The 18,006-nt window shown below is 46.4% G+C and overlaps 1 protein-coding gene across 1 annotated transcript; it reads left to right on the forward strand.

Moving 5' to 3' along the window:
• Positions 1-706: 706 nt before the first annotated feature.
• MYOC (myocilin) lies at positions 707-16,435 on the forward strand. The gene is made up of 3 exons (XM_050767899.1): positions 707-1,524; positions 13,558-13,683; positions 15,587-16,435. Exons 1-3 carry the CDS (start codon positions 960-962, stop codon positions 16,369-16,371), a joined length of 1,476 nt encoding a protein of 491 aa, XP_050623856.1. The 5' UTR covers positions 707-959; the 3' UTR covers positions 16,372-16,435.
• The last annotated feature ends 1,571 nt before the right edge of the window (positions 16,436-18,006 follow it).

Raw genomic sequence — 18,006 nt, forward strand, 5'->3', positions numbered from 1 at the left:
TTAAATTTTTAATATTTTGATAATTATATTTCATTATCATTTGTTTCCTTTATAATCTATATTTTATATATTTAAAAACATCTTTCTGAGACGGGTCCCCCAGGTTTCACCAGTGAGGTTCATGGCATGCACACACACACACAGACACACATACGCATGCACACACACAGGGTAAGAACTGATTTAGAGACTAACATTGACATTGGTGCCTGAGACGCAAGACTGAAATTAGAAAGTTCTCCCAAAGATACACAGTTGTTTTAAAGCTAGGGGTGAGGGAGGAAATCTGCAGATTCCATAGGAATGCTCTCCCTGGAGCCTGGTGGGGTGCCGTCCTTGTGTTCTGGCTGGCTGTTATTTGTCTCTGTCCCTGCTACGTGTGTCTTAAAGGACTTGTCTGGATCTCCACTTCCTAGCATAGTGCCTAGCACAGTGCCGGTTCTCAATGAGTTTGTAGAGTGAATGGAAATATACACTAGAAATATATCCTTGTTGAAATCAGCACACTGGTAGTCCTGTTGAATGAGGGGGACATGTGTAAGAGTGTGTGTGTGTGCATGTGTTTGTGTGTCTGTATATGTGTTTGTGTGTGTGTGTGTGTGTAAAATCAGGTGGGGACATAGGGACTATTATTGGGGTGTGGGTATATAAATCGGGATGTTCTTTTTCAAAAGAAACTCCAAACAGACTTCTGGAAGGTTATTTTCTAAGAATCTTGCTGGCAGTGTGAAGGCAACCCCCGCTGTGCACAGCCCCACCCGGCCTCACGTGGCCACCTCTCTTTTCCCTCATGAAGGGCTGGCTCCCCAGTATATATAAACCTCTCTGGAGCTCGGGCATGAGCCAGCAAGGCCACCCATCCGGACACCTCTCAGCACAGCAGAGCTTTCCAGAGGAAGCCTCACCCAGCGTCTGCACTGAGGTTCTTCTGTGCACGTTGCTGCAGCTTTGGGTCCGAGATGCCAGCTGTCCAGCTGCTGCTTCTGGCCTGCCTGGTGTGGGATGTGGGGGCCAGGACAGCTCAGCTCCGGAAGGCCAATGACCGGAGTGGCCGATGCCAGTATACGTTCAGTGTGGCCAGTCCCAATGAATCCAGCTGCCCAGAGCAAAGCCAGGCCATGTCAGTCATCCATAACCTACAGAAAGACAGCAGCACCCAGCGCTTAGACCTGGAGGCCACCAAAGCTCGGCTCAGCTCCCTGGAGAGCCTCCTCCACCACCAGTTGACCTTGGACCGGGCTGCCGGGCCCCAGGAGACCCCGGAGGGGCTGCAGAGGGAGCTGGGTACCCTGAGGCGGGAGCGGGACCAGCTGGAAACCCAAACCAGAGAGTTAGAGACTGCCTATAGCAACCTCCTCCGAGACAAGTCAGTTCTGGAGGAAGAGAAGAAGAGACTGAGGCAAGAGAATGAGAATCTGGCCAGGAGGTTGGAAAGCAGCAGCCAGGAGGTAGCAAGGCTGAGAAGGGGCCAGTGTCCCCAGACCCGAGACACTGCTCGGGATGTGCCATCAGGCTCCAGAGAAGGTAAGAATGCAGAGTGGGGGGACTCTGAGTTCAGCAGGTGATATGGCTCATAGTGACCTGTTACAGGTGCCCCAGGCCTCCCTGCCTGCCCTTTCTCTCAGAGGCTGCACAGCTAGCACAAGACAGATAAGGAAAGCACAGCGATCACCTTCAAATATTACTAGTAATTTAGCTCCTGAGAGCTTCATTTAGGTTAGTGGTTCAGAGTTCTTGTGCCCCTCCACAACAGTTTTGATAGTCTGTAGCAAAAGGAGAAATAAAAGGACTGGGTGAGACGTGTCTGCATGTGAGCAGTAGAAAGTTGCCCACTGTCCCTTTTGAAAAACACTATCCTTCTCTGAACCTTTGTTTAGATTGTTATTCATACCTTTTGGTGTTAAAATGACCTTTATTTATGAAATTACAATAGATTTAGGAAATGATAATAAGTGGTAAGTTTTTGTTTATTTTTAAATGTCCTTCCTTGGTAAAATAAAGAAGTGGCACCTCTCTGTCAGTTTCCTCAATATGTTGTTCTGAAAGTTTTCTTACTCAGTCCAATCTGAGAACCTCTGCTTTTAAGTCACCAAATTCTTGAGATGACTGATAGGCTCTTCTGTTCATCCTGGTTCCTTCTTGCCTGAAGGTGAGTCTGTGTGTGTGTGTGTGTGTGTGTGTTGGGGGAGGGAGAATGCTCCTCTTATTAGCTGGGAAGACAGTATTTGTGTCACTGTTTGTGAAAGTGTGCTCCCAAATATTCGCTGTTGAGGAAGTGGTCTAATCATGAGGAACTAAGCAAGTAAATCCAGTTGTTGGACAATTAGTTTGGATGGGTCAGAGATGTCAGTGCCAAGGAAGAAAGAAAAAAGGGGTTGGGATGGGTTTTTTCTATATTAAAGATACTAAAGAAATGTGTTAACCAAATGTAGTGCATGAGTCTTGATTGGTGTGTTCATCCAAGGGGGAAAAAGGCTATGAGGAACAGGTTTGGGGTAACTGAGGCAATTTGAATATAGACTGCTCATTACTATGTTACTGTATTAATGTTCAGTTTCTTGGTGAGATAATGATACTGTGGTTGTGAAGGATAAAATCTTTGTTCTAAGGAGATACATGCTTAAGTACCCAGGGGTGAAGCGTCAGGATGTCTGCAATTTGCTTTCAGATAGTTGAAGAAAGACTGCAAATATACAGATAGTGAGAGAAAGAAAGGTAAAACAACTGTGGCAACATATTAATAACTGGTGAATTGCAAACTGGTGAGTCTAAGTATATGGGGAGCTTATTGTACTATTCTTTCAGTCTTTCTACAGGCTTGAAAAACTTCTTTTGTGGTCATTTAACAAGTCTTTGGGGATTTATTAGATGTGTTTCCTAATTTTATATTTCTTCTTGATCTTTCCAGCTACTCCACTTTTGAAATAAGGGCAACATCCCATTATATTGAAGACCAAACATGGAAGTTCTTTGCTAGTAGCGGATGGTTTTCAAAAGAAGGAAATTATATTAGTACAAGAATGTGGAACTGGAAAGGGACCTAACGACCATCCGGTACCACTGGCTGATTTTTGCAGATATGGAAACTGAGGCCCAGAGAGGTTATTCAGTTTGTTGATAGCCGCCTACCAGTTAGTGGCAAAGCTAGAATTCTGGCCTCTTCCTCTGAGGTTCAGTGACTTCCTTTTCTTTCCTTTCTTTTCCTTTCTCTCTCTCTCTCTCTCTCTCTCTCTCTCTCTCTCTTTTGCAGAGTTTCACTCTTGTCGCCCAGGCTAGAGTGTAATGGCATGATCTCAGCTCACTGAAACCTCTGCCTCCTGGGTTCAAGTAATTTTCCTACCTCAACCTCCTAAGTAGCTGGGATTAAAGGCATGTGCCACCATGCCAGGACAATTTTGTATTTTTAGTACAGACGGGGTTTCACCATGTTGGTCAGGCTAGTCTCGAACTCCTAACCCACCTTGGCCTTCCAAAGCACTGGGATTACAGGTGTGAGCCACTGCACCTGGCCATGAGGTTCAGTGACTTTCAGGACATTTAGCTGACCTCTGGTTTACAGACCCTAAAGGTAAAAGACAGAAAGGTACAGGAATGCTTGGAACAAAAGATCTGTTTCAAGGTTCCAGATCTAGGGAAAAGGGAGCATTCTGGAGGCTGGAATATAAGTCTGTAGGAGTGGCAAGAACTAGGTGTGGAGGTTTGGGTAGAGAAGCTTAGTGAGGCTGAGTGGACAAAGGTAAGGCCTGAGAAGGCAGCCTTTCCGTATTCCACCTGCAGCTCAAATTGTTACCACCACTTTCTTGATCATGTATTAATAGTTGTTATGTAGGAAAAAACTACAATTTTTTCCATTGTAACAATGGAAATCACTTGTTTATACATATATATAATATGACATATTTTACTACATAACTATTATTACAAAGTTATATAGAAATTTTTCTACTCTGGGCTTATATAAAAGTTTCATATATGTACATATATAAATTTTATGTATATATAATAGTTTTTGAAAAGTAGAAAAAATATATAATTGGCCAGGTGTGGTGGCTCACACCTGTAACCTTAGCACTTTGGGAGGCTGAGGTGGGCAGATCACTTGAGGTCAGGAGTTTGAGACCAGCCTGGCCAACATGGTGAAACTTTGTCTCTACTAAAAATACAAAAATTAGTCGGGTGTGGTGGTGGGCACCTGTAATCCAGGTACTCCAGAGGCTGAGGCAGGAGAATCGCTTGAACCTGGGGGGCAGACGTTGCAGTGAGCCAAGATCACGCCACTGCACTCCAGCCTGGGTGACACAGGGAGACTCTGTCTCAAAAAATATATATATGTTACATATAATACATATAAATATATACAATTATATATATAATTTTATTGTGTATAATATATAATTTTATTGTATATAAAATAAAATATATATAATTGATATAATTTACCAGAAGATACATTAGAGTTGGTTATTACTGTCACAAGAGAAGGCCTGCTTTGTCTGTTATTTAGCCCCTGCTTTGGACTGGTCTCCTGTTGAACAGAGCCAGGAAGAGGGCTTGTGTGCAGTTGGTTTATATGAACCATGATCCTAGAGAAGAGAAGTGGAGACAGGGGAGAGTGAGACAGGGAAGGCAGGAAAGCCACAAAGTGGGGGCCTTCTCAAGCTGGTCACCACAGTGGGCAATGGAGGTTTGAACCCGTCAAGCCCTTCAGAGGGGCTGTGTAGACTGCGACAGAAGAGGGGAGTGTTTCCCCATGGATTTGATACCCTCTTGGCCAAGGGCTATCCCATGGAGTATATTGCATTTCCATGATACTCGGATGTGGGGACAAGGTTTGTTCTTGTGGACTGTTTTTTTTTTTAGATGGAGTCTTGCTCTGTCCCCCGGGCTGGAGAGCGGTGGCACGATCTTGGCTCACTGCAACCTCCATCTCCTGGATTTCTCTCTGCAATCTCCTGTCTCAGCCTCCCGAGTAGCTGGGATTACAGGTGCACACCACCACGCCCAGCTAACTTTTGTATTTTTTTTTCTTCTTCAGTAGAGACAGGGTTTCACCATGTTGGCCAGGCTGGTCTTGAACTTCTTGAACTCCTGACCTCAAGTATCCACCCATGTTTACCTCCCAAAGTGCTGGGATTACAGGCATGAGCTACTGCATCCGGCCTGTTCTTATAGATTTTCTATGCAGAAAGTCAGAGAAGCTGGGCCAGGGTGGCTGAGGCGAGGTCCCCGCAGGTGATACCTGCAAGAGGCAGGTTGCCTCAGCAATGACTGCAAAAAGGTGGGCAGGATGTGAGTGGAGGGTGGAGGGGAGAAACCCGAGATGTTCAACACAAGTGCTGCAGATTCCCTTTCCTTACCCAGAATAGGATGGGGATGATAATCCCTCATGGGAGTCATCATGCAAATTAGCAGTCACACAGGGAAGCACCCAGTGCAGTGCTGAACAGTGGTCACTCAGTGGATAAAATATAACTAGAAAGGCTTCTTTTGCTTAAGCTCCACCTTTTTTTTTTTTTTGGAGATGGAGTCTTGCTCTGTCACCGGTCTGGAGTGCAGTGGCACGGTCTCGGCTCACTGCAACCTCTGCCTCCTGGGTTCAAGCGATTCTCCTGCCTCAGCCTCCCAAGTAGCTGGGATTACAGGCACACACCACCATGCCCAGCTAATTTTTGTATTTTTAGTGGAAATGAGGTTTCACCATGTTGGTCAAGCTGGTCTTGAACTCCTGACCTTGTGATCCACCCACCTCGGCCTCCTAAAGTGCTGGGATTACAGGCATGAGCCACTGCACCCGGCCAGAGTTCCACTATTGTTTTAAAGCATCATTCAATAATCAATATGGCAACATGTGCATAACATTTTAATAACATGCATTGATTCTAGAGACAGTACAAGTTAGAGCAGTACTCAGGACAATAGTCAATTAGCTAGTCTTCACTTTCCTAAGATGTTTCTGACAACCTGTAGATATGTAGGCATAGCTTGTTTTATTTCATTCCTTTCATTTATGTAATATGGACTGAACTTATCAGTGGTAGAAAATATCTATGAAAATTATTACAATGCCTATGTCTATAGGCAAATGAGTTAATAAATTCAGTTTCCAGACTGAGGTCTCTAAAATGCAAGTCTATAAAGAAGTGAGGGCAGAGAACACAGAACATTTCCAGAATTTTGTAATAGACATGAACCTTTAAACCACAGGACTGAATTTAACATTTTTAAAAACCTAGGAAAAAAAAAAAAAAAAAACAGCTGGGCGCAGTGGCTCACGCCTGTAAATCCCAGCACTTTGGGAGGCTGAGGCAGGTGGATCACGAGGTCAGGAGTTTGACATCAGCCTGGCCAATATGGTAAAACCGTGTCTCTACTAAAAATACAAAAATTAACCAGGCATGGTGGCAGGCACCTGTAATCCCAGCTACTCGGGAGGCTGAGGCAGAAGAATTGCTTAAACCCAGGAGGCAGAGGTTGTAATGAGCTGAGATCATGCCACTGTACTCCAGCCTGGGTGACAGAGTGAGACTCTGTCTCAAAAAAAAAACAAAACACAAACCTAAAACATAAAAACCCTAAAAATGCTAACTATCTGACACAGTCCAGTCCTTATATTTTCACAACCTCTTTTTGGTTTTCCTCCACATTCACAATGAAATGTTAGTGATTTTAAAACATTCCAGAGAAATTTTAGTGTTGACACATCTTTATTGAGGGCCATTTCATTTATACTTATGTGATCATCTAAACAACTCAGCTCAGAATACTGGGACTCAGAGAGGTGGAGTCATTTATCCTAAGTCACACAGCTAGGACGTGGAAGAGCTGAACTAGGAGCTACGACTTCTGGCTTAGGTCCAGGCCCCTTTACGAGATTGCTTCTCTGCCTTTGGGTCTTGTATCCTCTATTCTGGGCTTCCACCCGCATGCCAGATGGCTCCATTCCTGGAGGCTGACCATTGCCAGATGCTCCTGGCTGACATGACCTAGAAGAAGCCAGCAGGCTCATAATTTAACCATCTCCCCTGCCAACTGGGAACTGGCCTTGCAGTCATCCTGGAAGCCATTTCCTGACGTTATATTTTATTGCAGTTCATGTTTATTCCAGCTAATGCACAAAAGGAGTGGCTCCTGCAAGGCACAAACTGAATGGCTCCTTGCTCAGAGCCGTAAGGGCCATGGTGGGAGCCGGCGGGGAACCCAGCACCAGTCAGGCACCTTTGCTGCCTCTTCTTTGCCAGTGAGCGTGGAAGAACTGATAAGAGGATTGAGTGCACAGCCCGGGAGCTGAGAGTTTATAGGGCAACCCACTGGGACCTGAGCTCAGCCCCAGGAGTGGGTCACCGCACAAAGCGGTGAGCAGCATTTTGAGGCTCTTCTAAAGCCTCCAGGAGAAATCTGGGTCCAGTCAGGAGATAGAAATCACACAGTGGGTTAAGCTGGGGAAGTTTACTTTAAAGGATTACTGACCGTGATGAAAGAGCAACTGTAGATAGAAGTGAACTCCACAGGCACCTAGGGCTGAGGGAGGGTGCCGGACAAGCTTGGAAGGGGAAGGTGAGGTTCAGCACATCAGCTAGGAGAGAAGGTGGCTGATGTGCGCAGGCCTCATGTGGTCTGCAGCTGCAATAGGCCGCCTCCCAGTGCAGGTGAGGAGGGCAACCTGCAACGCGTGGCATGGGTATGGTGGGAGTCAGGGCAGGCACAGGCAGGAGGCCTCCCGAGCACTGAGGTCCCTGTGCAGGGACTCTGGGTTCCTTGCTGGGAGGGCTGTGGAAAGGCTATGGCCAGGCTGTGGCTGTGAGGTCACAGAAGAACTTCGCTCTGGGTCCGTGGCTGGGGCAGGACTCCACCAAATGTCCTCACGGTCGCACCGCCTATGGACGCAGGGCAGGAAACCTGCAGACCTTCTTCCTCCCACGATGTCCCTCCAGCGCCCTCTACTGAGATAGTTCAATATCGTGCTCACTTTAAAGCTCTTGTTCTTCAGACAGCATGCGTGCAAGGGTGCACTCAGCTCTGAGAGGCAATACGTTTCTAACTGACACACCTCCTCAGCACAGGATAGAAGAGTTCACAGCTGCCATGGCCTTGGAAGACATGGGTTCAAGTCCCAGCTACACCACTTAGCTGTGTGACCTTGGGCATGTTACTTAACCTTTCTGAACCTCGGTTTCCTCATTTGCAAAACGGGATATTAACGTTCACTTTTAGGACCGTTATTTGAAAGTAGTGAGTAGCAAGCACCCAGCACAGTACTGGCTCATAAGAGACACTTAATAAGTGGTAGCGATAGTTAAACTTTATCAGGTGCTGTCTGCAGTCTCTCTCTGTCACCCAGGCTGGAGTCCAATGGTACGATCTCAGCTCACTGCAACCTTCGCCTTCCAGGTTCAAACGATTGTCCTGCCTTAGACTCCCTAGTTGCTGGAATCACAGGCATGCGCCACCATGCCCGGCGAATTTTTGTATTTTTAGTAGAGATGGGGTTTCAGCATGTTGGTCAGGCTGGTCTCAAACTCCTGACCTCATGATCCACCCACCTCAGCCTCCCAAAGTGTTGGAATTACAGGCGTGAGCCACCACGCCCAGCAACTCTTATATTCTAAGAGTCGAGACAATGAAATTTGAATTGTCCTGAGGCAGAGTCTGCAGTGATCTGAGAAAAGGTACAGATGAAAGGAAACCAGCTCAATTCAAGGAACTTGCTTAATGCCCTGATTTTGAAAAACTGTCCTGGCAAGAGTTTGCCACATCATATAAGCCTCTGCACATTGCAGGAGGCTGGGGAGGCCACGCAGCGGTGGGCTGCTCCTAACAGCCTGGGTGTGTGTTTCGGGCCTAAGAGAGAAGGCGTGGCAATGGGCGAGGCAGCAGCACAGAAGGAGGTTACAGATGGTTCTGCCACCCTGTGTACAGGAAGGGGGTCACGCTCTCTTACCTCCCCCTGGCAGCACAGAAGAACAGGGAACCTCGGGCACCCTGTCCCTCTCCCCCATGGGCAGCACCAAGTCCCTGCCAGAGGTGTGTGGTGCCTGCACCAGGGGAGAAGGGAAGCAGCTGGTAGTGGTCTCAGGTTGGTCTAAGGAACCTCCATTTGACCTAGTGAATCAGTCCCTGCCCTGGATACCCTCCTAGGCCAATGCAACCTTTAGAATGAAGAACAAAGGGGTTTCCTCATCCCCGCAGAACCTCAGATAGGGAGAAGGAGAGTCAGGGAACGAAATAAAATTTCCAGGACTCTTCAGGAGCCATTGGGATTGTCCAAGAGAGTCTGGTTTCTGCAGCAGCCCGGAATAAACCCATTTTCCTTCTCGGCTATGAGGACTTTGCCAGATTATGATTTCCTTAAGGGCATGGACCAACTGTGTGTGTGTGTGTGTGTGTGTGTGTGTGTGTGTTTAACATAGACTAGCCTATTAGACAAACTTGTGTCTTAGACACCTTTTATCTTGAGCACCTAGCACAGCCTTCTATTCAATAGGTGCTCCAGTAATGTGACTGAAAGGATGGATAAATAGCTCTGTGGATTTGAGGCTAGGGATAATGAAAGCCTGCCATGTCCCTGGGGCTACTCCCAATTGCCCCTGGAGTTTGGAATGCACACTGAGGATGTCCTCAGTTGCCTATACATTTTGGCTTATGAGACTTTTTTTTTTTTTTTTTTAAAGACAGGGTCTCATTCTGTCACCCAGGCTGGAGTGCAGTGGCATGATCATGGCTCACTGCAGCCTTACCCTCTTGGACTCAAGAGCCATCCTCCTGCCTCAGCCTCCTGAGTAGCTGAGACCACAGGCTGCACCACCACACCCAGTTAACTTTTTAATTTTTTGTAGAGATGGGGTCTCGCTATGTTCCCCAGCCTGGTCCCAAACTCTTGGCCTTATGCAATTCCGCCACCTCGGCCTCCCAAAGTGCTGCGTTTACAGGCATGAGCCACTGCGCCTGGCCAGCTTCTGGGTTTTAACTACTCACATGGTGCACTCTAGACTGAGGGATATCCCAGGGATGGAGGACCCACCCACCTCCAGGGCATTAACACTTTCAGGGAGGCTTGTTGAACAACTGCAGCCACAGAGGCAGGGGTGGAGAGGAGAGAAGGGTAGCTGGGATCGGGGGTAGGCAGCTGCAGCAGCTGCTGAGCTGGCTCACCGTGGGCAGCAGGGCTGTCTGGCCCAGCCCGTACCTGAGAGCTAGCTGAATGTTTTCTTCCGCTCCTTCCAGGGAGAATTTTTTTCCAGTACTATAATTCGTTGAAGCCGAACCCCAGCAACTCAAACAAGGTACTCTGATTCCGGAGATGTGAAAATGTAAAATAATGTGTGGCTTTGATGAAATGTGGTACAACCAGAGGACTAAGACTGCTGTGGTGATCCTCTCTGCCAGAAATCTAAATTTAGGAGAGTTGAGCAAACAAATGATCAAAGGCAGAACATGTGTTCCTGACCCTCAGCTGTGTAGGCGCCCCGGCCTCAGGGGATGCACTCACTTTCCTCCCACTGTCCTGAACACCGGAGAATCCTGAGTGGGGAATAAGTTGCTCAAAGGGCAGAGAAGTGACTCAGAGGTTCAGCAAGAGAAAAGCCCAGTGTATTAAGCGTGTGTTTTTATTCTGATGCTTTGCTGTCTGGGCCTTGCAAACACTGGAGGGACTGCCCCTCCAGTTCCTACAGATAGCAAAGGACTCGCCTGGGAGCACAGCTTTCATATGCAAACCAACCAGTCCACAGCCCACACCCTGTGACCTCCTCCATCTGGCTCAAACTCAAGGCCACTGTCCCCCTGACCTAATCACCCCAGGGCCTGGTTCCAGACAATTAGAGAAAATGCCTATGACCTCAGAGCCTGCTGAAATTATTCAAACTCCCCAACCCTAAACCTGCTTATCCTGCCTCCCCTTTTCTTCCCATAGAAAGAATAAAGGCTCTTTCCCACACTTTCCCCTGGCACCCTCTTCCTCTGGAGCAACCCTGGTGCTTCCCCAGGTGGCCTCCTGGGCTTAGTGTGGCCCCCTTCCTCTTGGGATCCGTGAGTACAACAACTTGTAAAAATGATTTTTTTTTTTAGAGCAGTTTTATGTTCACAACAAAATCGAGAGAAAAGTACACAGAGTTCCCAGATACTACTGCCCCCCACACATGCACAGCCTCCCCGATTATCATCGTCTCCCGCCAGAGCAGTTGTTACAGCTGATGAACCTGCATCACATCACCCAAGGTCCACAGTTTAAATTAGGGTTCATTTTTGGTGTTGCGCCTTCTATGGGTTTGGACAAATGCATAGTGCCGTGTGTCCACCATTATAGCGTCATACACAGTATTCATTGCTCTAAAAATCCTCTGTGCCTCACCTCGTCATCCCTTCCTCACCCAAAAACTGCTGATCTTTTTACTGTCTCCATAATTTGGCTTTAACTTGTTTTTCAGTGACAATTGCCTCCTGGGATGTTGGCCTTGCCATACCTGAATACTCATCAAACCTGCGTTTTATTTGTTTTTGTGTGCACGTGATGGGTTTTTTGGGAGGTTGGAGGGGAGGACAGGGTCTCACTCTATGCCAGGGCTGGAGTGCAGTGGTACGGTCACTGCTCACCACAGCCTTGACCTCCCGGGCTCCAGTGATCCTCCCACCTCAGCCTCCCAAGTAGCTGGGACTGCAGGTACACATCACCACACCTGGCTAACGTTTTGTATTTTTTGTAGAGATGGGGTTTCACCATGTTACCCAGGTTTGTCTTGAACTCCTGGGCTCCAGTGATCTGTCTGCCTTGGCTTCCCAAAATGCTGGGATTACAGGTGTGAGCCACCATGCCTGGCCAAACTGCATTTTAAAACAGCCAAGCCTGTTCCTTGTGGCTATTGCCTCATCCTCGTATTCAAGAACTGTTGTGAGATCATAATCCTAAGCAAGAGTAGAGACATGTAGCACACTGTGATCACTTACTGTCTAACCAGGGCTGCCCACCCGCTTCCCTTCTGTATGGCGCACCGCCCCCACCCCAAACTCCTGTAGGAACTGTGCACACGCTGCCTCTCCATTATGCAAAACTGGTCTCAGAAAGGAATCAGGCAGAATATTTCTACTGAAAGTATAAAGCTTAATATGTTACTTCTTACAAGAATATTTGCATATAACAAGGGAAGGAACCTTAAGTCATGCAGTACATTTTAATCTTTTTTTTTTTTTTTTTTTTTAAGAGAAGGAGTCTCCCTCTGTTGCCCAAGCTGGTCTTGAACAACTGGGCTCAAGTGCTCCTCCCGTCTTGGCCTCCCAAAGTGTTGGGATTACAGATACGAGCCACAATTAAATTCTTTTTGTTGTTGTTCTTGAGACAGAGTCTTGCTCTGTTGCCCAGGCTGGAGTATAGTTGCACAATCCTGGCTCCCTGCAACCTCTGCCTCCTGGGTTCAATGATCCTCAGCCTCCTGAGTATCTGGAACTACAGGCAGGTGTCACCACACCCGGCTAATTCTTGTATTTTTAGTAGAGATGGAATTTCGCGATGTTGGCCAGGCTAATCTTGAACTCCTGGCCTCAAGTGATCCTCCCGCCTTGGCCTCCCAAAGTGCTGGGATTTCAGGCGTGTGTCACTGTGCCTGGCCTCTTTTTTTGTTTGTTTGTTTGTTTGTTTTTGAGACCGGGCCTTGCTCTGTTACCCAGGCTGGAGTGCAGTGGCAGGATCATAGCTCAATGCAGCCTTGAACTCCTGGGCTCAAGCAATCCTCCCACATCTGCCTCCCAAGTACCTAGGACTGCAGATGCTTACCACCATGCCCAGCTAATTTTTCGTGAATTTTTAATTGTTGAAATTCAGACATCTAAGAAGATGCTGAGGACTGTCTCCATATTCCTGAAATTACAGCTCACCTATTCACAAATCAGTCCTTCTAGTGGAAATTAATTAAAACCTTATTTGATTTTGAATATCCTACTGTAAGGCAGGCACATTGCTATGCAATTTATTATTTATGAGATTTTTAATTATGGGATTGTTCAAACATTCACAAAAGTATAGAGACTACAATGAACTCCAATGTAGCCATCACTCAGGCCCAGCCGTTATCAGCACAGTCCAATCAGTTTTTATCTTCCCTTCTCTGACCCCTACCCCATCCCCAGTCCTTATTTAAAATCAAATCTCAAACACCATATCTTTGGGAGCCTACTTATCTAGTTAGTTAGTTTTGAGACAGAGTTTCATTCTTGTTGCCCAAGCTGAAACGCAATAGTGCAGTCTTGGCTCACTGCAACTTCCACCTCCTGGGTTCAAGCAATTCTCCTGCCTCAGCCTCCCAAGAAGCTGGGATTACGGGAGCCTGCCACCACACCCAGCTGGTTTTTGGTATTTTTAGCAAAGACAGGGTTTCACCATGTTGGCCAGGCTGGTCTCGAACTCCTGACCTCTGGTGATCTGCCTGCCTCAGCCTCCCAAAGTACTGGAATTATAGGCATGAGCCACCATGCCCAGCCGGCAGCCTATTCAAATGTCATCCTCAACATAGTCAATCCTTGGGCCATATTTTTCTTATAGTAAAATTTTGTCTCTTTCTTTTAATGCAGTTTCTACATGGAATTTGGACACTTTGGCCTTCCAGGAACTGAAGTCCGAGCTAACTGAAGTTCCTGCTTCCCGAATTTTGAAGGAGAGCCCATCTGGCCATCTCCAGAGTAGAGAGGGAGACAACGGTATGAAGTTAAGGTTTCTTCCCTTTTGTGCCCATATGGTCTTTATTCATGTCTAGTGCTGTGTTTCAGAGAATCAGTATAGGGTAAATGCCCACCCAAAGGGGAAACTAACTTCCCTGGGAGCAGAGGGAGGGGAGGAGAAGAACAGAACTCTCTCTCGCTCTGTTCCCTTGTCAGAGCAGGTCTGCAGGAGCCAGCCTTTCCCTAACAAAGCCCTCTATCCAATCACCCACACTTGGGAGGCTGGGCTGGGCTGCACAGGGCAAGATGAGAGATGTGTTGATTTCATCCCCTTGATTGTCATGTAGAATTAAGTATACTTGAGAAGTTACATTTTTCAGTAGCGCCTTCATATCTTTATTTTAGGGACAGGTGTACACCAAGCACCATCTCAGCCACAATCTGTTACTAACAGTATGTTTTCTGAACTTTGGCCACTTAGGAAAAGTACAGTTTGGCTCTCTTCAAAGTGTTCCCTGAAAGTCCAACTTTATGACTAATACTGTGATTTCCAGAAACTTTGACTATCCATGTTATTGACAATGATTACTGGCACTGAAGGGCATGCACGCAAAGAGTGGTTATAAAATATTTAAAACACGGTTCTCTAAGATATGAGCAGCAAAGTGTTTCTACCTTCTATGAGGAAACCGAAGGTGCCCATTAAAAGTAGAGAAATCTGGGCCAGGCGCGGTGGCTCACTCCTGTTATCCCAGTGCTTTGGGAGGCTGAGGCTGGCGGATCACTTGAGGTCAGGAGTTCAAGACCAGCCTGGCCAATATGGTGAAACACTGTCTCTACTAAAAATACAAAAATTAGCCAGGCATGGTGGCACGCATCTGTAATCCCAGCTACTTGGGAGGCTGAGGCCGGAGAATTGCTTGAACCCAGGAGACAGAGGTTGCAGTGAGCCAAGATCACGCCACTACCCTCCAGCCTGGGTGACAGAGTGAGACTCCGTCTCAAAAAAAAAAAAAAAAAAAAAAAAAAATTACAGACATCCGTTGTGATTCTGGTAACTCTAAATTTTCAACAGTCTCCTCACTACATTTAAAAAATTATTTTCTAAACCAAATTAGCCAGGAGTGATAGCAGGCACCTGTAGTCCCAGCAACTCAGGAGGCTGAGATGGGAGAACTGCTTGAACCTGGGAGGTCGAGGCTGCAGTGCACTGTGATTGCACCACTGCACTCCAGCCTAGGTAACAGTGCAAGACCCTGTCTCAAAAAAATAATTATTTTCATGTTTATTATATTAAAATGATGTATGAAATATATGACTCATCAGATCGGGCTCGAAAAACTTTGTTGTATGGAGATTATTCTTATGAGTTGATTTTTCTCTCTCCTATCTTATAGTAATGAAACAAACCAGGCATGAAAGTCACAATAAGTAATACAATGAATACCCATGAGTCCCTGCTCAGCTTAAGTAGAATATTACAAATGCAGTTGAAGCCCTCCGTGCAACTTTCATCCTTACAACTGATACTGAGTGAATTGTACTTTAAATATTTGTAGCTCCCACTCCCATGCATGCCCCTCAGTGGTAGCAATAATTGTCAATAACATGAAACACAGATTGATCACATAGCATTTACCACATATTTACTCTATACCAAGCACTTAACATATATAATTACATTCAAAATTTACAACAGCCCTACTACCCAAAAGACTATTAGTATCCCCTTTTACAAATGCGATAACTGAGGCATAGAGAGCTAAGTAACTTACTGAAAGTCACACAGCCAGTGGGTGGCAGAGCCTGTCTTTAAACCCAGACGATTTGTCCCTAGGGCTCTCACATCTACTGGCTCTGCCAAGCTTCCGCATGATCACTGTCTGTGTTTGGAAAGATTATGGATTAAGTGGTGCTTCGTTTTCTTTTCTGAATTCACCAGGATGTGGAGAACTAGTTTGGGTAGGAGAGCCTCTCACGCTGAGAACAGCAGAAACAATTACTGGCAAGTATGGTGTGTGGATGCGAGATCCCAAGCCCACCTACCCCTACACCCGGGAGACCACATGGAGAATTGACACAGTTGGCACAGATGTCCGCCAGGTTTTTGAGTATGACCTCATCAGCCAGTTTATGCAGGGCTACCCTTCTAAGGTTCACATACTGCCCAGGCCACTGGAAAGCACCGGTGCTGTGGTATACTCGGGGAGCCTCTATTTCCAGGGCGCTGAGTCCAGAACTGTCATAAGATATGAGCTGAATACCGAGACAGTGAAGGCTGAGAAGGAAATCCCTGGAGCCGGCTACCACGGACAGTTCCCGTATTCTTGGGGTGGCTACACAGACATTGACTTGGCTGTGGATGAATCAGGCCTCTGGGTCATTTACAGTACTGATGAGGCCAAAGGTGCCATTGTCCTCTCCAAACTGAACCCAGAGAATCTGGAACTTGAACAAACCTGGGAGACGAACATTCGTAAGCAGTCAGTCGCCAATGCCTTCATCATCTGTGGCACCTTGTACACCGTTAGCAGCTACTCCTCAGCAGATGCAACCGTCAACTTTGCTTATGACACAGGCACAGGTATCAGCAAGACCCTGACCATCCCATTCAAGAACCGCTACAAGTACAGCAGCATGATTGACTACAACCCCCTGGAGAAGAAACTCTTTGCCTGGGACAACTTGAACATGGTCACTTATGACATCAAGCTCTCCAAGATGTGAAAAGCCTTCAAGCTGTACCAGCAATGTCAGAAGAAGATGCTCAGGGCTCCTGAGGGCCCAGGGCCCAGGCAGCTCTGACTGCTTTCCAGGTTTTCATTAATCCACAAGGATGAACATGGTCACCATCTGACTATGCAGGAATTGTAGTCTGAGGGCATAGACAATTTCATATGAGAATAAATATCCTTTTCTTCTGTCAGCATTTATGGGATGTTTAATGACATAGTTCAAGTTTTCTTGTGATTTGGGGCAAAAGCTATAAGGTATAATAGTTTCTTCCTGAAAACCATTGCTCTTGCATGTTACATGGTTACCACAAGCCACAATGAAAAGCATAACTTCTAAAGGAAGCAGAATAGCTCCTCTGGCCAGCATCGAACATAAGTAAGATGCATTTACTACAATTGGCTTCTAATGCTTCAGATAGAATACAGTTGGATCTCACATAACCCTTTGCATTGTGAAATAAAATTTTCTTACCCAACATTCTCTGCCTTGAACTTTGTGGGAATCTTTGCTTAAGAGAAGGGTACAGATTCCAACCATCAAGTCATTCCTTCAGGTTGGGAGACGTGATTGCAGGATGTGTGTGTGTGTAACTGAGAGGCTTGTGCCTGGTTTTGAGGTGTTGTGCAGGATGACACCAAGCAAATAGCAGCAATCACACCTTCCCACCTACATCTCCTGGTGCTCTCGGTACTACCTGAGCAATCTTTCAATCTCTCCCCTGAACCCACCCTCTATTCGCCCTAACTCCACTTCAGTTTGGTTTGTTGTTGTTGTTGTTGTTTTGAGATGGAGTCTCACTCTGTTGCCCAGGCTGGAGTGCAGTGGCACGATCTCAGCTCACTGCAACTCCACCTCCTGGGTTCACGCCATTCTCCTGCCTCAGCCTCCCAAGTAGCTGGGACTACAGGTGCCCGCCACCATGCCCAGCTGATTTTTTTTTTTTTAGTAGAGATGAGGTTTCACCATATTAGCCAGGATGGTCTTGATCTCCTGACCTCGTGATCTGCCCGCCTCTGCCTCCCAAAGTGCTGGGATTACAGGTGTGAGCCACCATGCCTGGCCCTTCCACTTCAGTTTTTATCAGTCATCAGGAGCATGAATTTTATAAGCCTCAACCTCAGGTGGAGAAACCTTATAGCATTGTTTTGTTCTTCCAACTCTTAAAACTGTAGTAAAATATAACAAAATGTACCATCCCAGTCATTTATAAGGGCACAGCTCAGTGGTGTTAAACACATTCATATTATCGGGGAACTATCACGACCATCCATCTCCAGAACATTTTTCATTTTGTAAAACTGAAACTCTACACCCATTAATAAGTCCATTATCCTCCCAGCCCTTATAGCAATATTATTTTCTAAATTTTTTTGTGGAGACAGGATTGCACTATGTTCCTCAGCTTGTCTCAAACTCCTGGCCTGAAATAATCCTCCCACCTCAGCCTCCAAAGTGCTGGGATTACAGTCACGAGCCACCACACCTGGCTGCATTATGTTTTAATGACAAACTTAATTTCCCTCTTCAGTTGCCATTGTACCTAATGGTAGAATACTTCATTTGCCAGTTCAGCTTGGATTCCACCACATCAGTGTGTTGTCAACCAATTCAGGCCTTTCATCTCCC

The sequence above is a fragment of the Macaca thibetana genome, chromosome 1 (assembly GCF_024542745.1).
Source record: "Macaca thibetana thibetana isolate TM-01 chromosome 1, ASM2454274v1, whole genome shotgun sequence".
Classification (NCBI taxonomy): Eukaryota; Metazoa; Chordata; class Mammalia; order Primates; family Cercopithecidae; genus Macaca; species Macaca thibetana.

Excerpts from the sequence above, each read along its gene's own strand:
- MYOC (XM_050767899.1), top strand. The coding sequence starts at position 960 with ATGCCAGCTGTCCAGCTGCTGCTTCTGGCCTGCCTGGTGTGGGATGTG. Across the intron at positions 1,525-13,557 it reads GCCATCAGGCTCCAGAGAAG|TTTCTACATGGAATTTGGAC; the intron begins GTAAGAATGCAG and ends CTTTTAATGCAG. Across the intron at positions 13,684-15,586 it reads GAGTAGAGAGGGAGACAACG|GATGTGGAGAACTAGTTTGG; the intron begins GTATGAAGTTAA and ends TGAATTCACCAG.